The sequence below is a fragment of the Chenopodium quinoa genome, unplaced genomic scaffold, assembly GCF_001683475.1.
Source record: "Chenopodium quinoa cultivar QQ74 unplaced genomic scaffold, ASM168347v1, whole genome shotgun sequence".
NCBI lineage: Eukaryota > Viridiplantae > Streptophyta > Magnoliopsida > Caryophyllales > Amaranthaceae > Chenopodium > Chenopodium quinoa.
Window position 1 is genome coordinate 1,487,133 of NW_018744874.1, and position 25,024 is coordinate 1,512,156.

The window sequence follows — 25,024 nt, forward strand, 5'->3', positions numbered from 1 at the left end:
TGTCGGGGCGGAAATGAGGATGAATTCTGGACCCGCCGCGAGGATGGAGATAGGAAGGCCAACATCCGCCCCGCCCATTGACATCCCTAAACGGAGGTAGTATTAATAATTTATCGAGTTCACGTTTTTCCCTTCTCTATAAAAATCATCTAAAAGGTTGAGTCAAATTGGTTCATCCTACACATATACGTAGGGCTGTTCATCGGTCCAAGACTGGACCGGACCGGACCAACCCGGATAAGACCGAAAATTAGAATTTTAAGAACCGAATACCGGACCAATTAAGTTAGGACCGAACTCGGAACGGACCGAAAGAATCGGTCCAAAACCCGAACCGGACCGTTTTGGACCGATTTAAGATTTTTTTTAAAAAGAATATTAATTTTTAATAAAGTCAAGGAAAACACAAAAAAAAAAAAAATTGGAAAAACGATATTGTAACGTCATTTTTGCGTCTTTTTTTGTATGTTTAGTGGAAAAAAATTTATAAAGTTAAAGTATTCTAAGCTTATTAAGGATAATTTTAAACGTTTTTTAAGGTTTCACACATATTTTTTATAAAAAAATCGGTCCGGTCCAAAACCGGTTTTTATAGGATTTTGTACCGGACCGGACCGAAGACCGGAAAAATGAATTTTAAGACCCGAAGACCGGACCGATTAATTCGGTATGGTCCGGTCCAGGGTGGTCCGGTCCATTTTTTCGGTCCGGACTGATTTATGAACACCCCTACATATACGCAATATTAGATGAGTCTATGATTCCGAAATTGAGCCGAAGGTTTTCGCATTGTTGATTTCTTGGTGCATTATTCTTTTAGAAATTTAATTAGTGAAGGGTCATCTTTATATACTAAGGAACACGATTTTATCCTACCCTATAAAAATCATCTCTAAGATTCCATCCTGTGTTGTATATATACGGAGTATTAGCAAGAAGAATATACGATCCAATTTGGGTTGATACCGAATAGAATAGATAAGTTGAACAGATGGTTTTTGATCTTGGAAAAACCTTATTTTGTGTTTTTTTAACCAAATTGATGACCAATTTACCTTTTAAAAAATAAATTAGTGACAGATTATATTTATACATTTTTATTAGTAAAATAACTAAGCTTGAATATGTTTTATTGTTTTAATTCCAATTGACTTGCATATTAAGATTAGGATATATGTGATAATTTTGTGAGAGAAAAAAATGTTGCTAAATTTACTTTTGTAGATGTGTTATGATCATAGATTCGGTCTAAAGTTGAACCTTAAATGAAGTCTTTAGTCCTGGCAGAAAAATTTCAATCCAATTCCCGATCTATTAAAATAAGTAATTTAATTCGAATCTTTTAATTTAATATGATTTGGTGCCATATGACCTTGAAAAAAAAAAGAAAAAAAGAGAAGAAATATTTTACATGTAGTAATCCACTAACAAAAGGCCTATGACCTATGAAATATATAAAAACATTACATATGTATATATATGCACTAAGAAAGAGTACCCAAAGAAATTTTAACAAGATATGCGCGTGATCAATCCTATTAATTAGCAACACATTGTAGATAATAAATACCTCAAATTTAGTTTAATCCTTGACAATGAATTGAATTAAACAAAAATAGAGAAAGGAGGCCAACCAATGGTTCCTATTATGTAGGAGGTGGATGGAGTAGGAAATGACGTTGCCCATTTTCTTGTTAGATCTTTCATTAGCATGACCTTTCTTTTTACTCGCTCTTCTTTTGTGAATCAAATGCCCTTCTCCTCCTCATAAGGTTGCCTTCTACCATATCCTATCCTCCTCTTTCCCCTCTCCCCGTTTTCGATTATAAGTAAATTATCGTGATATATGCATTCATAAAAAGTGTTGAGAGAAGATTTTCCTAACTTTGTTGATTGATTTTCCGATTTTTATAAGATTTGTTATTATGTGATTTAATGGCTCATCGTGACATTTTGTTATTAATGATTTTGTTGTATGGATTTAGGGGTCATTTGTTTGGAGAAGCGGCAACATAAAAAAATCACATATCAATCGGTGAATTTTACTAACAAGATATTAAAGAATGGGTTCATCAGATAATAATGGTAGTGATTCTTCATTATCTCCGTCTGAATCTCCTCCAAATTCAAATAATTCATCATCATCATCATCAGATAATAATAATAATAACAACTCTTCCCCTCCTCCTTCGTCGGATTCTTCATCATCATCATCATCCTCCGATAACAATAACAACAATTCACCCCCTCCTCCGCCATCGGATTCATCTTCTAATAAGTCACCCCCGCCATCACAATCACCACCACCACCGCCGCCGCCGCCTCCTCAATCATCGGACAATAACAACAACAATAAAACCAATGGCAGTAACAAAAACAACTCGCCGCCACCACCACCACCTCCTTCCTCGTCTAAAAACAAGTCTCCATCACCACCACCTCCAAGTTCATCGAAAGGGTCGCGGTCTTCATCTTCGCATTCTCCTCCATCACTAAGTGATGATTCTTCGTCTCCACCATCGTCGTCGTCTAATAATAATAATGTTACTCTAATAGTTGGAGTTGTGGTTACCCTTGGGGTTTCATTATTGCTATTGATAGTCATAGTGGTTGTTTGCTCTAAGAGGAGAAAAAACAAGCGACATGACACCATGCAGTATTATGGAGGTCCTTCAAGTAATGGTATGAATTTATTTGATTATCGATCATTGTCCTTTTTTTTAATGTATGATTATCATTGTCTTAATTATATACAACATATTATTTAAATTTAATAGTACTTGATATCAAATTACTACATTAGCACCTTTTTCACTAATCATTTATTATTTATACAATATTTAAACTTACTTTTTAATCCACAAAATAATGTAACTAATTATTGTTGCTTTATATTCAATTAAACTTAACAATGAGAAACTTATAGTAATCTTCTTATGTCCTATCATTCCAACAATTGTCATTTTATTTTTAAATAAAGATTATCATTTATTTTAATTTAAGCTGCGAATAAAAGATATAGTATATTATTACTTCTATCACATAAACATGTAACGTAACAATCAAATGTGTACTGTATTGTACAATTGTGCATTAGCAATTATCCTTCTCAATTAATATATTCGTTTTTCTAATTTTTATTTTTTAAAATAAAATACAATACTAATTTATCTCTTTATGGTTAATTTCAATAATTATGTACTAGGCCAACAATATAACGGCCAACAACAATATAGTAGCCAACATGCACCTTGGCACACAAGCCCCGGTCAACACCAAGACTCAAACAACTACGCTACAGATCCAACGGGTATGTCCTCGGCACAATGGGGCGGTGGCGGCGGCCAACCGATGATGCCACCCCCGCCTATGATGAGCGCGGACATGAGTAGTGCAAACTACTCCTCAGGGCCAACAGGTCCTGCCTTACCACCACCTCACCCATCAGTAGCCCTTGGGTTTAGTAAAAGCACCTTCACATACGACGAGCTAGCAGCCGCGACAAATGGCTTCTCCAAGGAACGATTGTTGGGTCAAGGAGGGTTTGGTTATGTCCACAAAGGGTTGCTACCTAATGGCAAGGAAATAGCCGTGAAGAGCCTTAAGTCAGGGAGCGGCCAAGGCGAAAGAGAGTTCCAAGCTGAAGTTGAGATCATTAGTAGGGTGCATCATAGACATCTTGTATCCCTTGTGGGTTATTGTATTGCAGGAGGTCAAAGGATGCTTGTTTATGAGTTTGTTCCTAACAATACCCTTGAGTTTCATCTTCATGGTATGCTGCTATTTAAAGCCTATATTATTCCGATCTTTTTATCAAAATAATATGCTGCATTTCTATTAGTCAAGTCTTTTCAAAATAAAATGGCATTTGTCAGCATCTTTAAAAGAATTTTAAGAATGATTATAAACTTTTGTCTTGGTACATTACGCCAAGATCATGGTATTTTATTATTGCAATAAATCAAGTGTATTCAATATAATTTCAACTACTTTTATCGAATAGGGTATTACTTTAATATGTTCGATTCCATATATGTTTTTTTGTAGGTAAAGGTCGTCCGGTCATGGATTTCAATACGAGAATGAAAATTGCGCTTGGATCTGCCAAGGGCCTAGCTTACCTTCATGAAGATTGTATGAACCATTACTAACATGTTCCTTTCATATTATAATTAAGCATTTTATAGGATTTTTTTTTTTTTTTTGTATAGAAATGGTTAACATATGTTTGTACATATAGGTCACCCACGAATTATACATAGAGACATTAAAACCGCAAACATTTTGATTGATAATTGCTTCGAGGCCAAGGTTTGCACATCGCACATTCTTCATATACGTAATTCGAACATTACAATATTTGCTAATTTGTTGCAACTTGACATTATAAGAGATAACATTTTCATTCAGGTGGCTGATTTTGGCTTGGCTAAGCTTTCGTCGGACACATTCACTCATGTGTCAACGCGTGTCATGGGAACATTTGGGTAAGAATCTTAACATCAATCCTTTCCCTTGGTTGCTGCTATAAGCTCAATTTTATCCATTGTTAGTTACATAATCTTCCTTTTATAGTATTCGGGTACTCCTGACACACAGATCGATCTTGGTGTTTTCATATGTAGGCTTTGATCATTTTTTGCTCATTGAAAATTCTCCAAATAAAATAGAATAATATGGTTACATGAGTAATAAAATACACTTAAATATATAGCTTTAGGTGTACCCGAGTACAATATGGAAGTTTTAATATCTAATCTCTTGAAACCAGGTACTTGGCACCAGAATATGCATCAAGTGGAAAATTGACCGAGAAGTCTGATGTTTTCTCATTCGGTGTCATGCTATTAGAGCTAGTCACGGGCCGTCGCCCTATCGATCCTTCATCTGAAGAAGAGGATAGCTTAGTAGATTGGGTTAGTCATTTTATTTACATAATAGTGTCTCATTTTCATTGGTTCAAATGTTCAATTCATTACATAAAAATCGAGCATATATAGCTAAATCTTAGTTTGATTAACCTTGCACATAATTTGTTGCTATTTACTTGTTGCTAACTAGATACATAAGTTTAAAACATGATTTTTGTTAGTACTTAAAACATCATATGAATAATAACTACAATATCTAATGTATGTGTTACACATAAACAGGCTAGACCACTTATTGCACGAGCAATGGAGGAAGGAAATTTCAGTGGACTCGTCGATCCACGTTTAGAAGGTGAATTTGATTCCGAAGAGATGATGCGTTTGATCGCATGTTCTGGCGCATCCATAAGACATTCTGGTAAAAGGAGGCCGAAAATGAGCCAGGTAAAAATACTCGTATTAATCTTTGTACTATAATTATGTGCACTAACTATTTCAATTACTTACTAACGTCTTCTCAAACATATACTTATAAAAATAACACAAGTAACACAAATTCACGTACACTAATTATAAATACATTTGATTGATTTATTACGGTCTTTAAAAATAATCATCTAATGAAGTAAAATATGAAGGAGCTCCAGTTAATCTCAAAAATTAACATTTCAGTTTATCTCCTCTTAAAATTTTATGCATTGATTTTTGTGCCACTTAATAATATGTGAAAATTGTTACGTAAATAACAGATTGTAAGAGCATTAGAGGGTGATGTATCATTGGACGACTTGAATGAAGGAGCAAAGGCTAGAAATGGTAGCACACTAGTTGGCTCTAGTGGCGGTAGCTCGGACTATGATACCGTTTCATACAACAATGACATGAAGAAGTTTAGACGAGCAGCGCTTAACAGTACAGATTATCCAAGTAGTGAGTATGGAGCAACTAACGAGTATGGGCATACCTCCGGTTCTAGCGCCGAGATGTCGTCCTCAATGCCCAAAAGGACTAGCCCTTCGCCGAACCATTTTGTCTAGAAGGGAGGTTACATATTGTACAATTTGAATAACACTTCGACAATGTGGCAAGACGTTCTACTCCAGCAAAGGAATAAGGAAGGGATGAATTGGGAACGATCAGATTTTTCGTGAACTACTGTATATTTTTTCATTGATAACCCCATTCTTGTTGTTCAAGTGTAACATAACTTGAAACAATTACGTGATTTAGGTGTCTACTTAAGATTTGTTTTAATGTACGTTTTCAATCACGTTTTTTTTATTGATAGAGAGATTGTAGTTTTATATATTGTGTTATGGAAACAAGTTGATGGTTAAATGAAACATAAAATATGATTTATTCTTTTTTTTTTTTTTTTTTTTTGTAAGATATAATCGTCAAACATATACTTTATCTTTGTAAAATAAAAAAAACATATACTTTATCATTTTCTTTTAAAAAAACATATACTCTGGATTTCATTGATAAACCTATATTCTCACCCCTAATATTATTGATAAATGTTCAACTTTGTTAACTTATTGAACTATCTTACAAAAAAAAAAAATGGACTAAATTATACAGTACATATATGGAATTTCTTTTTTTCCCTATAAGAGGTAATGTTATGATGATGAAAGTAAAGACAAATCAATATAGTTAGGGTTATGTATTGGATTTGTGTGGAAAAGAAATAACTAACAAATACGTAGTATGAAATATAATATGAGAAAATAAATATAATAAGGCCCCGTTCAGTTCACTTTATTTTTGCTGAATTGAAATTAAATTTAATGATTTTCTATTATATATCTTCTTTAAAATTACCGATTTTTACAAAACTGAAATTATTTTTACTGAACTGAAATTATTTTTACTGAACTGAAATTATTTTTGCTAAACTGAACTTATTTTTACTGAATATTATTTTTATAAGATGAAGTGAACAAGGTGTAAATGCACAAAGCGAATTATACATGGTTCAATAAGCAAATAGTTGAAAATTAATTGTATTTTTAAGTGTTGTGTCAGACTAACAATAATAAAAAATGAAAGCCTCCAAGTCGTTTTTTTCCATAAAATGTTTTTTGTGGGCCCCAAAATGAAAAATACGGGAAAATATGCGATAATTGGAAAACAAGGAAGTTGCTAATAAACAGTCCTAGAAGATTGGGAAAAGGTTTAGAATAGTAGGGGGATCGGATGGGTTTTTGACACTTTGTTACATCCCAAATTACCCTTCTTGCGCGTTTTTGGAGGTTTGAGGTTGTTTTTGACCAGGAATGTGTCAATTGACCCTAAAACAGAGTTATTGAGGGACAATTTGTGTTACCTGATGATAAAATATGAGATAAGATGTGATACTTCGATTACAAACATAAATAGTAGTATGATTATTATCCATAGTCTATCTATCAACACATCACATCACATTAATAATCAACAACACACATGCGAATAGTGATATGATTATCCATATTTACATCATAACATGTGTTATTTTCCAATTTCAAGTCATAGTGTCAAGTCAAATCAAATCACACCAATATTATAGTTATATGACACCATTTTCCTAATATATACTCTAATGACATCATTATTGTCGAGTCACATCATATTATGACATCACATCATTATAAATATAATTACATAATATGACGTCATTATTGTCAAGTTACATCATTTTTTAACATTCTTGGTACTTTATAAATATTTGTATAAGTGTGTTATGGTTTTAAACCACCTTATATGTGTCCAGGAGTCAAGTTACATCATTATTGTCGAGTCACATCATATTATGACCTCACGCATTCAGTATATTTTTTTGAAAAAATGTCAAAAATTGACCCGAAATCGTGTATTATATAACCTTTAATTTTGGACAATTTTTCACTTTTTTGGACCTAGAAATAAAAATTGCCGAGATGCTTCCCATGGACCCTAATACACCCCGGGAGTCCATTTGGATGGGTAAAACCATCCAATATGCCTTCAAAACTGTAATTTATCCGTTTACAACTTGCACCAATTTCATAAACTCGAGGCTACTATGGACATTTATGACAACATATAATGATCACTTATGCTTCCAAACGACATTATATGACTCCGGGATGTGCCCCAAGTATCTTGACACTTTTCGACATCGGGTGTCGAAACCTCCGAAATTCGCTAAAAAAACGTGTATAATATTATAGCCTTTAATTTTGCCATTTTTGACTTTTTTTACCCATAAACAAAAATTGCCGAGAAGCTATCTATAGACCGTCATTCCCTTCGGTAGTCCAATTGGGTGGGTGGAACCATCCAATTTGCCTCTAAGCATCGAGTTTACCCGTTTTCGTACATGCCTCTTGTATTAGCTATAAACTTGTACGGGGCCTTTAAGAAGCCGACTTATGGCCGTATGTCCAAACGACATCATATGACCTCGAGATGCATCTCGTACAATTCCGTGAATTTCTGACACCGGGTCCCGACAACTCCTAATTTGTTACGAGTATTTGTTAATCAGAAATTTTGTGAAGACCATCCTAAAAGGGGGCTGTCTTGTGAACAACTACCCAATTATTTTTATTTGTGAACAACTACCCATAAGATAACAAACGCATGTCTAGCACTACCCATTAATAGATACCGTCCAATTGTACTATTTGTGGGGTCTACTCCTATGATTTCTCCCCCATTTAACTCCCTTTCTAAATTAATTGCGATTACGATTAACACTTAATTTAGGTGTGATTGTGATTTATAACTTGTTTATCAGTGATTTAAACTTTCAATTTCAATTGCAACGCACGTGGGTAGGGTCAACGCCGGAGTTCTAGGTCAATGTCGGAAAATAGACTCTTGTGGTGTTTGACAACAAATTTTTAAAATTGGGTGGTTCTAGACAAAAAAAAAAAGGGTGGTTTTTGACAAAAAAAACTGTTTTTAACGGGTGGTTTCTAACAAAATTTCCTAATAATAATATTCAATGTTAAGAAAATTTATAATAAATGGTTAAAATTAAGATTATCAATATCAATTTTTCTACCCGTACAAAAAATAAGGGGTCGTTTGGATCGCACAGGGTGATCGAAATGAATTGAACAAAGGGAAAGAATTGGAATGCGATAAAAATCCCCCAATTTTTGGGTGTTGTTTGTTTTGAATAACAAAGGAAACACAACCACCAGTCCAACCACCACACCACCACCACATTGCTTTACTTCCCACAATTTCTAGCCACCACCTAGCCACTCAGCCACTCGCCGCGCCTCCTCCACCACTCGTTGACCACCGCTGCACCTCCCCCGCCCCTCATCGCCGCTCCTCGCACCCTCACATATCTCCCCTCCTCCGAAACAACCTCCCCTAGCCCGCAAAACCCTAAAAACAACTCCTTATCCCCGTAAAACTGCCACCCGACCCTCCTTCCATCCTCGAAACCCTAGCCGCTAAGGTTTCGAGGGTGATGGGAGGGCTGGCCGACAGTTTTACGGGGATAGGGAGGGGTTTCTAGTGTTTAACGGGGGTTGTGGGTTTTTTTGCGGGGGAGGGGAGGGCGGCGGTGGTCTGAGTAGGGGCGACGGTGGTCTGGTATGAAGGTGAGCTGGTTTTCCGATGGTGTTGGTTGGTAGGAAGGTGGTGATGTGGTGGTGTGAAGGTGGCTAGGGAATGAGAATGGAAATACCTAGGGGAGAGGGGTGGGGAATGAACTTAGAGGGTTTTGGGGGAATGAAGAGGGTAAAGGAAATGGGAAAATGGTCTAACAAATAGCAGCAAAGGGAATGAGGGCAGTTGATTCCCATTCCCTTTGATGATTAACCCCAACCAAAGGACCCTAAAAAACGCGAAATTAATTACTTCGCATACGGCACTCTATATACTCTTTTTTATTTTCTCCAGATATAAAAAAACACGAAATTGATAACACAGTTATCAGATATATCCAACTCTATTCATTTCACTCTATTTGTGCTAAATATATTACAAGTATTTTTTACTAAATTGAAATTAATTTTTTAAGGTAAAGTGAAGTAAGTGTTGGGCATATAATTTTTTTTTTTTAAAGAACTGTTGGGTAAATATATTTGGTTGAGGAGAGAGAAAAAGAGATCTTCGTCCCCATCCTTCTGTTATAAGCTTCTCCCTTACAAACTTCACTTGCTATTCCACCGATAAGAGTGAGAAAGAGAGAGACGATCTACGCAATTCGATTTCAACCATTGCAGATCCACCAACAATGGCGCAACCTCTGATTAAGAAAGATGACGATCGAGATGATGAATGTAAACATTTCTCTCCCTAATTTTGCTCCATTTTGTTTCAATTGATTTTTGTAGAATTTTCTTCGTGATTTATTCAAGTTAATTTTACCGACATTTGATCAAATTTTTGGAATGTCGGATCTGATGAAATTAGGGCTGAAATCTTTCATTATAATCGTGCATTTTGATGTAATTGAATTGATTTGATTGATCGCAAGAATTAGGTTAGATCTAGGAATTAATTATGCAATTCGATTGAATTGTTGTGTAATTGGATCTGGAAAATTTGTTTGCAGCTGAATATTCTCCCTTTTTGGGGATCGAGAAGGGAGCTGTGCTTCAGGAAGCTAGGGTTTTCAACGATCCTCAGCTTGATCCTAGAAGATGTTCTCAGGTTTTCGACATTTTTCGCCTTCAATTTTGCGTCAATTTCTGAATATTATGTTTTCGCATTGTTAAAGTTGTCTACTACATTGATGTGCTTAGGTCATTACAAAACTTCTTTACTTGCTAAATCAAGGAGAGTCGTTTACAAAGGTTAGTGCTTAAGTACTGTATTCGTCGATTCGACATGTGTTCAGAACATTATTACTTTTAGCTCTGAATGTAATCATTTTTTGAAATTATTTCAATGGGATCTGCTGTAGGTTGAAGCAACTGAAGTATTTTTTTCTGTTACCAAATTGTTCCAATCAAAAGATAACGGGTTGAGAAGAATGGTCTATTTGATGATAAAGGAACTCTCACCTTCTGCTGATGAGGTTATGTGCTGCGATTGTTATTGTGCCAGTATTAGTTTTGTAATGTGATACAATGTACTAGTATGATCTGCGATGCTGACATATTTTCCCTATTTTTTGTAGGTTATTATTGTTACAAGTTCCTTAATGAAGGACATGAACAGCAAGACTGATATGTACCGAGCAAATGCTATTCGTGTGCTTTGTAGAATTACTGATGGAACACTCCTCACTCAGATTGAAAGGTATTTGAAACAAGCTATTGTTGATAAGAACCCTGTTGTTGCCAGTGCTGCGCTAGTCAGTGGTATTCACTTGCTCCAGGTTTGTTAACACACCTTCACCAGCTACTTTAGCATCCATAATTTTGTTTCGTTGCTTTTATTTTTTGATGGTTTGCTAGACCAACCCTGAGATAGTGAAACGATGGAGTAATGAGGTGCAAGAGGCTGTTCAGTCACGTGCTGCTCTGGTGCAATTTCATGCTTTAGCTTTGCTGCACCAGGTAATGTCTCTGTTATATTCTCGGTTGTCTATGTGCATGAGAATGACCGGGATAGGTATAAATCGTAGAATATACGTGTTGCTGTATTTGGTAATCAAGTTTTGGATTATTCTATTAATGATTAGGCTAGTTCGTAGCATGTTAGTCACCTAAAATGAAGGAAGAACATGATTTGTTAAAGTGACTAAAGCTCATCATTTTCTGATCCCTACAATCTACCTCCTGAGAATGTTTAAAATGCTTTATCTGTGGCATTGTGCTATTCTATTTTGATGCTTTTTATATAAAAATCAATTTGACCTTTTTATCGCATGCAGGGGTCATTGATAAAATTTACTCCATACCGTTTACCTTAGAATATACAAAGTATACTTTTTGTTAATCTCTCCACTTCCTTCTTCCTTAGATGAGAAAAAGAAATGATTGCTTATGGATAATAAGTGAAATTGTTTTTCTATATTTGTTGAGAAGATAAATTTCATCTTTTCCTTGGATGATTCTGCAAACAAGATAAGTACTAGAGAAGAGAAATGAAGTTTAGGTTTTCACAGAAGGAAATATAGGAGACGGTTGGACAATAGATGTGCATGCATAGTTATTATTAACTTTTATGTTGTAATGCTGTAAAATTGAGATTAATTTATCAGATCTTTTACACCTACACATATTCTTAGCTGTAACTATAATTGGCTTTTAGTTGTAACCAAGGGTGAAGGTTGTGGATCATGTTCAGTTTTTGAGTTTATGTCTAAAACATTGCATTTGCAGAAATTTAAAATGCTGCTTCTTGAATTTGCTCTGGTGCTGCTTGGAGAGGCATAGTGTAGGAAAGAAGGGAATTGATAATTGATTTGCAATTTAGATAGGATGCCTATGAAATTAATTCACATTGTAATTCATCCGTTTGTAATTCATCCGTTTCTCAATAGATGTTTCAATTTGACTTTTTATACTAATCCTATATAAATTTGTGTATATTTTATTACTGATATGCAAAAATAAATGTTGTTATTCTACTTGTTGGGTTAATCTCTAAGTGTGTGTGTAAATTTATATTTTATAATTTTTACTAGTTTAGTTCCCTGCGTTGCACGAATTAAATAGCTATTATTTGTTTAAAATAGTTAGTATTCTTTATTTGAAAAATAATGTAATCATAATTTCATTAATTTATTTTGAAAGAAGTATTATATTTATTTAATCATTAATGTGAAGAAAAAAAAAGGAATGATGTCCAAAATAGTTTAGGCGGGAAAATTTTTCATAGAAAGTTGACACGTGTCCAATGGAAAAATTGCTCCCATTAATCTGAATTTTGCCTCATCCGCCGAAATTAATCCCAACTTCCGTTTATTATCTATCACTCCCAAATTTAGGGGGTATTAATTTCTACTACCTGATGTAGCAGATTACCTAGACACGTGTCAGCATATGATTCGCTTAAAAAATTAAAATTAAAATAAATAAATAAAGTTAAAAAATAAAATTAAAGTAAAAAAAAAACACCTTCTCTCTCCTCCCTTCTCCCCCTTCCCTCTCTGCTTCCTCCCCACATCCCTTCCCTCACGGCCACCCGCAATCAGCCGGCGGCAGCACTACCTCCCCTTCCCCCACCTCCGTATCGCCGCCTCCCAGCCCACCTCCCCGCTTCCCCTTCCCCTTGCGCACTTCACACACGTACTCCACCAACCTCCATGCTTCCCTTTCTCTGCAACTCCACCAACTTCCCGTTGCGACCACGACCACCAGCAACAACCTTGCAAACCACCTCCCCTTTCCTCTTCGATCACCTTGCAAACCACTCAAATTCCCCAAATCCTAACCCTTAACCCTAACATTCGAAACACTACAAAAACGGCAACGAAATCAGCCACCAACAGCCGAAATCGGCCGATAAAGGGTTGAAATCAACCATTCAGGCCCATTATCGACTGATTTCGGTCATTTGTGGCCAATTTTGGTGGTCGATTTTGGGGAAGGGGGTTGTTTTATGGTGGGGAAACGGTCGTGTGGTGGTGCGGTGGTGGTTGGCCATTTTCGGCCATTGTGGTGGTCAATTTGGTGAGGGGGCTGTGATGGGTTTTCGGTTGTGGTGGGTGAAGGGAGTGCGTGTGGTGGCTGGTGGCGAAGGGAGTGTGTGTGGTGGCTGGTGGCGAAGGGAGTGCGTGTGGTGGCTTGCTGCTGGGCTGCGTGAGGGGAGAGTGTGCGCTGGTGGTGGTGGTGCGGTGGTTGAGGTGGGGCAAGTGCTGGATTAGTTTTAGGAAATTAATTTTTTTTTGTTTTCATTTTTTTTTATTTTTTTTATTCTTTTTTTTTTTCCAACCAATTACATATTGACACGTGTGCAAAAAAATTTAATTCACAAATGTTAACCTGATTAACCGGTTTCAGGTAAATTGGGTGCAATAGAAATTAATACCCCCTAAAGTTGGGAGTGATAGATAATAAACGGAAGTTGAGATTAATTTCGGCGGACGAGGCAAAGTTCAGATTAATGGGAGCAATTTTTCCTGTCCTTTAATGATGCCAGCATGTTTTGTTTTAGTAATAGTTAATAGATTTTAACGTAATTGAAGATATCAATGGCCTAAATATCATGTTGGTAGATGTGTTCAGTCAGATGATGCATTATTGAGAAAGAAGTAATTGTTACTTTTCCTCTGTGTGGGCTTAATACATCATGGGGCAGGAGCTTATATTATCCCAATCACTAAAGTGTTTCAAACTGGCCCATCTCTTCCTTTACATTGGAAATTTTTGCTTGTTGGTGAGAATGTATTGAGTGTTGATGGATATGATCAGATGACTTCCTATTGAATGTGGGTAGCTGTACCAAATGAACTAGTACTACTAGATGCAATTGGACAATGTTTAGCATTTTTTTCAATTTTCTGTGCAGCAAATTTTCATGGTGATGCATATGCCCAATGTCTAACCTTTCATCACGTATAATTACTCATTAGTACTTTTTGCAATTTGCAATTGCCTTGGGTTTTTGCTTTTCTTTCTTTTCCTGTGTTTATCTGAAGTCCAAGTGCTTTTTGGAACCTGCAGATTAGACAAAATGACCGTCTGGCTGTGAGCAAACTAGTTTCAAACTTGACTAGAGGAACAGTGCGCTCTCCATTGGCACAGTGTCTCTTAATTCGTTTTATAAGTCAGGTGCAAGGCTGCTAGATCTCTGTCCCTTGGTATTGTCATGTCTACTTATTTCATCTTGGATGGCTATTTACTTAATAAAATTATTGCAGGTTATCCAAGAATCTGGAAGTACCCAAACAGGTGACCGGCCATTTTATGACTATCTTGAAGCCTGTCTTCGTCATAAGGCGGAAATGGTTATTTTTGAAGCTGCAAGAGCAATTACTGAGCTTAGCGGTGTAACAAGCCGGGAGTTGACTCCAGCAATCACTGTCCTACAGCTATTTCTCAGCTCTTCAAAGCCAGTCCTTCGGTTTGCAGCTGTTCGTACTTTGAACAAGGTATGCCTTTTTCTTTATTTGCTCTTGTTCGTACTGCTATCAATCCTATCATACCAGATTACCAGGCCACTCTTTGTTGTCAATCTTATGTGTTAGATTATTATTTGTGTCTTGCTGCATCAGATTTTGTTTCAATTTTGCTCTATGGTCTTTGAATAACTTTGCTATCTCCTTAATATCTTGTAAACATCCTTTGTTTCTTTGGCAAATTTCAAAAGCCATTTCTTATAACCACAAATGCCAGTCTCAACTCTTGAAAATAATATCACTAGCATTTGTTTTTTCTTTTTCCTTTCTTTTTATTTGCTTTTTTTTTTTCTTTTGTAATCCATCTCTGGCCTGGGTTTGAATCTAAACTCATGTTAATTCAATATCTTTGTTTTGGTGCAGGTTGCTATGATGCATCCAATGGCAGTGACGAACTGCAACATTGACATGGAAAGCCTAATATCTGATCAGAATAGAAGCATTGCCACTCTTGCCATTACAACTCTTTTAAAAACTGGAAATGAATCGAGTGTAGACCGCCTCATGAAACAGATCACAAACTTCATGTCAGATATTGCTGATGAGTTCAAGATTGTTGTTGTTGATGCCATTAGATCTCTTTGTCTGAAGTTCCCTCTGAAATATAGATCACTGTATGTGTACTACTTTCATTTGCTTTATAAACAGTTACTACATTTCTTTTTTTTTTTTTCCCCTGTAGATTAGTATCTAGATGTTTTTATTATTGGATTTGTTATTACTGATCTTTCCCAATAACACTATTTCAGCATGAATTTCCTGAGCAATATTCTTCGAGAAGAAGGTGGTTTTGATTATAAGAAGGCAATTGTTGACTCTATTGTCATACTGATTAGAGATATCCCAGATGCAAAAGAAAGTGGGCTTTTGCACCTTTGTGAATTCATTGAGGACTGTGAATTTACGTACCTTTCCACTCAGGTTACAGTCCACACTTCTCTACAATGTGATTGATTTATATTTAATTGTTTTTTAGTGAATCAATTGGTTCTAAGCTGCAACTTACTATCTGTTATTGTTTTTTTATATGTTACTGCTTATCCAGATTCTGCATTTCTTGGGTGTTGAGGGGCCAAAGACAGCAGATCCCAGCAAATACATACGGTATATCTACAACAGAGTTATTCTTGAGAATGCCACTGTTAGGGCCAGTGCTGTAAGCACATTGGCGAAATTTGGTGCCATGGTCGATTCACTGAAGGTATTTAACTTGGTTTTTCTGGTTTTCAAATGTATACTAATTGAAACTTGATGACCTCTAATGGTGAGCTTTTTCTTGTGCAGCCCCGCATCTTTATTCTGTTGAGACGCTGCCTATTTGACAGTGATGATGAGGTAAAGCTCATTTTCTTTGCTCGAATTTTGTTTTACTCCTTTATTCCATCATACAGCAACTTCTTCTTTTGGTCCATTTTTTTGCTGGCGATTCATGACCCGAAATCATTTAGAGACTAAGGCATCTATTTTTCTCCTTTATTCTATCATATAGGGACATCCTTTTAACCAGAAGTTCAAACTACATATTTAATATTTCTGGTTAACCGAAAAAATAGTATTGTAATAGCTCTATGGAACTGCTGTACATTTATCTTGTTCAGAGCTGGTGAGAGTGAGGGATAGCTCAATTGTTTAGAGGCTCTCTCCTGGTTCCAAGAGATCTTATGATCGATATTCATCACCCGCCCTTGTGGCTCTCTAAACACCAATAATATCTTGTTCAGAGTTGGTAATACAAACTAGGTTTTCTAAGGGCAACTCTTCTCTTTGAGGGCATGATCACATATTTTTGCTTTCTCTCGAATCTCGATATCTTTTTGAACTGTCTTTTCAATTTGTGATGAATCCTGTCCAAAAAATATTTCAATTTGTGTATGATTCTTTAGTCAATCATGAAAATGATGAATTCACCAAAGGATATGGTACATGACATTTGAGGGCTGACAATCAAACTGTGAATGGCTACAGTCACAATAAAAAATGTTTCAGTCACCAAATTTTCGACATTTCTTTGACCTCATAATTCCTTTGTGATGGATACTCTTTGTTGTCTTTCATACATACCAGCCAAGTCCTCCTTATCGTCTGCTATTCATTCTACACCATTTGTCCTGGCTTGTAGAATATGAGTGTACATAGATGTAGAATTGCTTCTCTTAATTTATTTGGTAATGCTAGGCTTTATCTACCCTAAGATAGCTATGTTCTTATGAGTGTTAGCTAACTCTTTGGGGTTGTTTACAGGTTCGTGATAGAGCTACACTTTATCTGAATACGCTGGGAGGTGATGGTGGAGTAGTTGAAACTGACGAAGATGCTAAGGAATTTCTCTTCGGATCTCTGGATGTCCCTCTATCCAATCTGGAAACTAGTCTAAAGAACTATGTAAGCATGCTTTTAAATGTATTTGATCATTGCTTTCATTGAAGCTGTCTGTTCATTGGTTTGCTATTTATCCAGGAGCCCTCTGAAGAACCATTTGACATTAACTCTGTTCCCAAGGAGGTCAAGTCTCAGCCGCTTGCTGAGAAGAAAGCAACAAACAAGAAGCACCCTGGGTTGGATACTCCTCTTGCTGCTGCTTCAACTGGTGTGGATGCTTATGAGAAATTACTGTCTTCTATTTCAGAATTCTCGTCGTTTGGCAAGCTCTTTAAGGTTTGACTAAACCCTTGCTTTTAATTTGGGGAGGGGAAGAGGGGGGGGGGGGGCGGGATTTGATATTGGGTGATTAATAATTTTGGTTTTTGCTGTAAATTTTTTTAATTATGCTCTTTACTTTTTCAGTCTTCAGCTCCTGTTGAGCTCACTGAAGCTGAGACAGAGTATGCAGTTAATGTTGTCAAGCATGTATATGATGGACACGTTGTATTCCAATACAACTGCACCAACACCATTCCTGAGCAATTATTAGAAGATGTAAGGCCTCTGATATGTCAGAAAATGATTTCTGTATGCTCTTCAATCTTGTCTGTTGACCTTTGAGGTATTGTATGTTTTCTACTAGGTTACCGTTACCGTGGATGCTTCTGAAGCAGAAGAATTTGCCGAAATAGCATCTAAGCCTCTCAGGTCTCTTCCATATGACACTCCTGGACATACATTTGTCGCCTTCCAGAAGCCTGAGGGAGTGCCTGCTGTGGGCAAGTTTTCAAATAACTTGAGATTCATTGTTAAGGAGGTATACTTTTTACAAACATTTATGAATGTATTTCTCTCACCAGTCCTTCCTGTATATTTTTGTCATATTTAATCTAAAATGCTGCCCCTCACTTGTTGTAGCTCTCTACTGTGTGCTTGGTAAATTACACAGGGATGAGTAAAGTTTATGTGGTTCTCTTGTGCTTACTTCAGCGTTTTTTTTTTGAATTCTTTGCATTAATGTTTCTACCCAGAGATCTTTCTGCCTATGTAGTAAGCATGCTACTTTCGTCTAGGACAGTCATTTTTGGTCCCTTTTTTCAGCTAATAGTATTGGCTGATGTCAAATAGGATAGTTGTACAAATATCTAATTTCATCCTTTTGGTCTGGAACCTATTTGTTTCCTGTACGTAACTTCAATTCTTTAATGTATCCTTTGTATGCATGTTGGACACTCAACAATCCAACAAAGGCATGGATCCACCCAATGACCTTGATCGGTTGATCCTCAAGTATGTCTGGTATACATGCTTGTAATATGAAATGACATGCTAAAGCAGTATTGGTAAATAGGTTAGGTTGAGTAATACAATTATATTTGTTGGTAAGCTTGGGTAAGCTCATGGAAAAGTAGGTTAGGTTCAGTAATATAATTTTATATGTTGGTGCAGGTTGACCCATCTACTGGCGAGGTTATAGAGGAGGATGGTATGGAAGAAGACTACCAGCTTGAGGATGTGGATGTTGTGGCAGCCGATTACATGTTGAAGGTTGGTGTATCTAACTTCAGAAATGCTTGGGATAGCATTGGTGATGACTTTGAGAAAGTGGATGAATATGGTCTTGGCCCAAGGGAAAACCTGACAGAAGCAGTAAATGCTGTCATCAGCCTTCTCGGCATGCAACCTTGTGAGGTAAGCTAACAGAAATTAGTTACTTTGAAAATTTCCTAATGAACTAATCATACTGCCGGTTGAAGATCAAGGGAGAGCAGGATTTAATTTTCCTTGTTTTGGGGTCCATTCTCCTCCCCTTTATTAATATGCAACTTCACTCCTCTTCCCTCACCTCTCTTCCATCTCTATCGTCCCCTCCCCTCCATAAATGCCAACCAAACTCTGAAATCTGTTGGGGCATGGGAAAACTGCTTTGGCTATTAGGTATTGCAGATATTAGCGTGTCTCAGCCAACTTCTGTTTCTTTTCATTGAAGCAATCAAATTATATTAGCTTAGCCAACTTATCAGCCTCTTTAAGGTAGAGAAAGAGAGCTCGTGCTTCCTGGCTCTGGTTAATTCTTTTGGTTTATTTTTTCGGACTGTCACTATATATTGTTTTCCACTGGCAAAAGGCTAAATGAAAATGCTAATGACTTTCCCATTGTGTATGATCTTTAGGGTACTGATGTGGTGCCAAGCAATTCAAGGTCACACACATGCCTTCTTTCTGGCGTATTCATTGGTAATGTGAAGGTTCTTGTTCGATTACAATTTGGTCTTGATTCAAACAGAGAAGTGGCGATGAAACTCGCTGTTAGATCAGAAGATGATGCTGTCAGTGACACAATTCATGAAATTGTTGCAAGCGGCTAAAATTATATATGTTGATTTTTTAGGTGAAAGTCATAGTGTGGGGTGGGAAACAGATGCTAGTTGTAGAGATGAGGATTTTCCCATACAGAGCAAGGTTGCCCTATTAATTCATTACAGATTCCTTTTGAGTTTACGCAAATTCTGTCTACAGTGAAGTCTGGTTCATGGGGTTGACGGGGATTGGTTGGTACTACAACTTACTGGCATACCCTGGTTGGTTGTACCCCTTAGCCGAAAATCTGAAGCTCTTTTTTTTTGTTTGTTATATTTGTAGTATTGTGTATGAATCTATCCATTTTTCCCCAATATCAAGAGATACTTGTGTATTCACTAAAAAGTTGAACAATAAAATGTTATTCCTATTTTAATCATTGCATTGTATGAACCTCGTTCTTTATTTCATATAAGTTGGCTATTTTCCTTAAAGTATTTGAAAGCTCCATTTTCTGAGCCAACATCATTAACTTCCAAAGTTCGACCTAAACATCTAGCCAAGTCAGTAAGTCGTAACCTTGTAATGTGTACTATATCTTGGAATGGGCTGGTTTCAACTGCACTGTATATTAATGTGGTTCCCCTGACATTTCTCTAGTCGGGATACTGCCTACACAAGCAGTATTTCAAAAATCGATGCGTTATACTTGTCATCAGATCTTTGCCCTATAATCGTACTTTACATTTTAAAACTTTTGTCGAGTAGAATTGATGAGAGAAAAATCTGGTATCTAAAATGATGTTTGTGAGAAAAATTGTATTCTTCTATGTACATGCATATCATGGAACAATTTTTAGGGACGCATTAAGAAAGGAAAATGGGGCCTTTCTGTTGTCTTAGATTAGTATAAATAGAAATTACATAAATCTGGAAAATTTTGACCTGTACAAACTAGCTGAACAATGGGGGAAAGACTACATATTCATTTCCATTTGGCATAAAATTTATCATCACCACTCAACAGCATTTTCTTCAATGAAATATGGACACTCCTTTGCATCAAATGCATATGCCTAGGCACTATTCTTCTTCTCAAGCTAAATGCAAAGTACTGGGGGAACTCTTTTATTTCATCAATGCTCCTTTGCATCCCTTCTACCAAGTACTCAACCTTCGGCGCCATGTTATTCTCAATGCTATACCCGAAAATTGCAGGCAGCCTCGCACATGCTTTTATTGACTCGTCATATGTAAACCCAATGCTCCTTAAGAAGTCAAGCTTAGTCTCAAACTTACTAACACGCGTATTAAGAAGGTGGGCGTTGAGATTAGTTGGTGAATTCAGCCTCTCGAGACCTATGCTTGTAAGAAAGGCGAGTGTTGGCCTCAAGCAGTAGTCAACATTGGAGAACAAGAGATCAGGACAGCAAAGAATAAGTCCACAGGATTCACGAGTAGACGCAGCAACCTCAGTAGCCAAGAAACTGAATACAGGTCCAATATCAGCTGGTTCAAGATCAGACAAGAAGAGTTTAGGGCAACTGGTAGTAAGTTTTGGGATATCACTATCTGAAAATCCTTTAGATTTTAGGAATTTGATGATGGTGAGAATTTTATCCAAATTCGCATGAGAGGGCACATTGGTGCTTTTCGGATTCGAATCTACAATGCCAAGATTTCTTAGGTAGGCTAGTTTTTCACGGTATGAAGTGCGGAAGCGGATGGCAGTGGCAGGGGAAGAAGACAGAGAGCAGATGACAATGGCACTGGCAGGAGGAGGCAACGGGGACTGGTAGCTTGAACTTCGAAGGTGTGAGAAGCAGACCTTAGACGTTGGGCAGAAAGAAAGTAGCATCTCCAAAAATTTTCAGCAAGAGTTATCATTGAATTCAGGGGTAGAAGGGATATGATAAGATGATAAGATAATGGTTGATGCCAAAAATAGTGAGTGGCCCAAAAAAATTGGCATTTTATGAATTTTCCAAATTGCTTTGTACTAAATTACTAATGCAAAGATCTTTAACTACATGACCAAAGTGATAGAACCATAAAATAGCTGCTTACATGAGTTTAAATTTATCTTATTCTGGCCAATTAAACTCAAACGAAATGCAACGGCTAACAGAAGTACAGAATGCCCAAGAAATTTAACTGACAGAAAACAAAACTAAACAGAACATAATATAATTACTACCTCCAAACATAACATAATATAATTACGTAGTATATGATTTGTTCCTATCATTTCTTGACACAAATTATAGCATGACTTGTGACACAACTCAGTAGGCATATAACACGCAAACATATCATCCAATATAAATTTACACTGTGATGCGCTAGAGATGCAATGAAAAAAAAAGAGCAAGTGAGAAATGATATGAGAAAGATTTTTCCATTAATTTTGTAGGCATGATATGCCAAATGCTGTCTGTAACCACAAGGTGAAATTTATTCGGCTACACAACTACAATTTCATGTAAGATATTATTCAACAGTTCCATTGCATTAAAACAAACAAATTTCAGAAGAAGCTCGGGTCAAAACAATACAGCCTTGAGAAATACTTCTACTTCAATGACAATGCATTGTCTTTCTTCAATTTTGGTACCGGATAAGGATCCTACAGCAAAACACAAACAAGCTTAACATCAGTTGGTGCAAACCATAATTTATAAGTTTAAGCATTGAGAGCTAGAACTGTGGATTATTTGAACAGAAGGATAGATAAAGCATCTAGCTATAGATTCAGAAAGGAATACATCTCATGATTCCCACCATGTTAGTTCAGCATAAGCATTAACCACTAACACAGAGAAGTTCCTACTAATTAGTAAGCCAACCTTCTCTCAGTTCCACAAACAAAACATCTAGTCAGCTCTGAGATTATTATTATGAGTATTATAAAACATTGTCACGGGAATATAGGTTCCCTGGAGTCCTCATAAAAAACCATGAGAATGTTATACTAGATTACACTAGTCCTCACAATATCATTGAATAAACAATCCATTTTCAAATTAGAGAAAAGGATTCTAGATTAAAATATATACCAATCTGCCAAATACGTAGACAACTAAAAGAGACGACAACATCCTAACAAAGTTTATAATCTAAATGTCAAGGTATTTATGATTAGAAGTTAAAACAATGTTTATGTAATCATCATGAAATGAGTATAATTTAACAATATCAAACAAACAATTTTACTATCCTAGAAACATCTAAGAACCCTTCAAAAACCCCAATGTCAATTGAACAACTTGACAAGATCATCAAGAAAATGAATAGAATCTAACAATCTCCAAGAAACAAATTTACTACCCTAGAAACACCCGAGCTAATAAATCTGATCCACTCGTCAGAATCCATTCATTCATGTCAATCAAGAAAACGAATAAAATTTAACAAAGCTTACAAAATCAAGAAAATGAGTATACTGTAACAATCTCCAAGAAACAATTTTACTACCCTAGAACTATCCAAGCTAAAGAATCAAATCACCTTTGAAAAACCCTCCATTCGCATCAGTCAAATCATAACATAAGCCAAAGTAGTAAGCTATAACGAGGACAAATTCAAAATTGATGACAAACAATAAGGTATTCTAACAAATACAAACATAAACATTCATAATAGGCATATGGCAAGAAAACAACAGCGACGACAACAAAACCGAACTACCAAAGTTCGATTCCCAATTGGATGGGGTCGATTGCATAAACCAAGAATATACTCCGTTCCTCGAATAGCCATCCACATAGGCATATGCCAAAATAAATGAGGATAACATCAATAGGAAATTTCAGTAGAATCAATGTTTCTTGAATGTTTATAACAAATTCCATCTCAAAACTTTACTCTCTTCTCATTCAAATATTGTCAAATAAGCCTACTATATTGACTAGCTAAGTTTAACAATCTTTCTTGAATGTTTGGCTACATTTTGTCAACGAAATCGTTTTTCTTCCTAGCTAAACAAATCTAAATCAATGAAATAACATAGCCCAACAACAACAAATAAACAACTCAATAAAAACATCATGTTAACCCTAAAAAATCAATTATACTTGATATATAATTTCAACTTCAAATTCATTGATAATTTCAAAATTCTGATAGTTAGGTATAGAACTAAAAATCGTAACTTTAAGAAATTGTAATCGTAATTATAATCGTAAAATCGATGAAGATGATGAATTGATGATAAATCAAAAAGTCAAATCTAGGGCAGAATTAGAAAAAGGAGATGAAAGAGACTAACTTTGCGATTGAAAAGGAGATCTCCGAGAGCGACGGCACCGACAATTCCGGCGGTGACAACCGCGGTGCTGCTGAGCAAACTCCATTTTCTGTATATCATTTTTCCTTTTTTAGTTTTCACTCTCTCACTCCTGATTCCTTCGTTGTGTTTCTTCTCTTTTGATGCTGTTTTTTTTTTTTTTTTTTTTTTTTTTTTTTTTTTTTTTTTTTTTTTACTCAGTATTATTTAAGCTTTAATTTATAGTCTCATATATATTTCATTCGTTTCAAAATAATACTTGAGCTGAGCTGAACTGAATATTTTATAAGAGACGAAAATTAAGAGCTAAATTGAACTGATTGTAGCTGAACTGAACAGAACTGAAATTAAACTGAAATTAAGTTGAAGTGAACAGACCCTAAGCTTTAGAAAATTCATAGGATAGTGATCGTAAGGTAAATTTTACTTCGTATAATCTAGACTATAGTTAGTAAAAAAACAAATTACAATATTTATACAAGTGGGGTAAAAGGGAGAGAAAAATACTCTGTATAGAAATATCTATACAAATGGGGTTAATAGTGATGGGTCCTTACCAAATTACTACGGAGTAATATAATTGTTGCAATTATTGTGAAATGAATGTAAATGAAAAATATTGCGATTATTACGATACGGATGAAGTATTACAGTGCATATTTCACTTTTTGCCTAGCTTTTTAAATGAGTTCACCCCAATTAAAGTATTAAACACCATGAAAATTTCATTTATCACAGCATAAAATTTCCTTATTTATTGCAAAAGTTATAGCTTTTCCATGTGCTGAACTTGTACTTAGAGCTGTCAATTTGGGTAAACGGGTTGGGTTTGGGTCGGGTAAGACTGGGTCAGGTCAATTCGGATTAATTCCATAACCTATGCGGGTCGGTTTGGGTTAGGTCATGCTTGAGTCGGGTCACGTCGGGTCATACTTCTTATCAGGTTTGGGTCGGGTTTATAACAGGTCAGGTTACATTCGGGTTAGGTGGGCAATAGGTCATGTTTAATTCGGGTTAAAACGAACGGGGTAGGGTAATTCTCGGGTTCAGTTCAAGTGAATAATTTACGGGTTAGAATCAGGTCGGGTCATTCTCGGGTTTGAGTCGGGTTCAGCTCAAGTCAATAATTTGCGGGTTATAATAATCAGGTTGGGTCATTTCCAAGTTCGGTCACTCTCGGATTCAAGGTGGGTTATGTTC

General features: G+C 36.1%; 4 protein-coding genes across 4 annotated transcripts; 3 read left to right on the top strand and 1 right to left on the bottom strand.

The window, feature by feature from the left end:
• The first annotated feature begins 1,628 nt into the window (after positions 1 to 1,628).
• On the top strand, positions 1,629 to 2,803 carry LOC110704871 (proline-rich receptor-like protein kinase PERK7). The gene is made up of 2 exons (XM_021882685.1): positions 1,629 to 2,682; positions 2,778 to 2,803. The coding sequence occupies exons 1-2, from the start codon at positions 2,064 to 2,066 to the stop codon at positions 2,801 to 2,803; spliced, it is 645 nt and encodes a 214-aa protein (XP_021738377.1). The 5' UTR covers positions 1,629 to 2,063.
• A 410-nt stretch (positions 2,804 to 3,213) lies between these two features.
• Positions 3,214 to 6,618, top strand: LOC110705073 (putative proline-rich receptor-like protein kinase PERK6). Its single transcript, XM_021882908.1, has 6 exons — positions 3,214 to 3,772; positions 4,048 to 4,134; positions 4,241 to 4,487; positions 4,772 to 4,916; positions 5,154 to 5,315; positions 5,621 to 6,618. Exons 1-6 carry the CDS (start codon positions 3,313 to 3,315, stop codon positions 5,906 to 5,908), a joined length of 1,389 nt encoding a protein of 462 aa, XP_021738600.1. The 5' UTR covers positions 3,214 to 3,312; the 3' UTR covers positions 5,909 to 6,618.
• A 3,328-nt stretch (positions 6,619 to 9,946) lies between these two features.
• LOC110705072 (coatomer subunit gamma-like) lies at positions 9,947 to 19,992 on the top strand. The gene is made up of 18 exons (XM_021882907.1): positions 9,947 to 10,144; positions 10,420 to 10,517; positions 10,610 to 10,660; positions 10,771 to 10,884; positions 10,987 to 11,187; positions 11,267 to 11,368; positions 14,423 to 14,530; positions 14,620 to 14,850; positions 15,241 to 15,491; positions 15,627 to 15,798; positions 15,923 to 16,078; positions 16,162 to 16,212; positions 17,119 to 17,259; positions 17,335 to 17,532; positions 17,662 to 17,793; positions 17,882 to 18,055; positions 18,688 to 18,930; positions 19,413 to 19,992. The coding sequence occupies exons 1-18, from the start codon at positions 10,099 to 10,101 to the stop codon at positions 19,605 to 19,607; spliced, it is 2,664 nt and encodes an 887-aa protein (XP_021738599.1). The 5' UTR covers positions 9,947 to 10,098; the 3' UTR covers positions 19,608 to 19,992.
• Positions 19,993 to 20,406: 414 nt separating this feature from the next.
• On the bottom strand, positions 20,407 to 24,026 carry LOC110705074 (transcription termination factor MTEF1, chloroplastic-like). The gene is made up of 2 exons (XM_021882909.1): positions 23,807 to 24,026; positions 20,407 to 22,165 (listed from the first exon to the last, which is right to left on the bottom strand). Exon 2 carries the CDS (start codon positions 21,395 to 21,397, stop codon positions 20,525 to 20,527), a length of 873 nt encoding a protein of 290 aa, XP_021738601.1. The 5' UTR covers positions 21,398 to 22,165; positions 23,807 to 24,026; the 3' UTR covers positions 20,407 to 20,524.
• Positions 24,027 to 25,024: the final 998 nt, after the last annotated feature.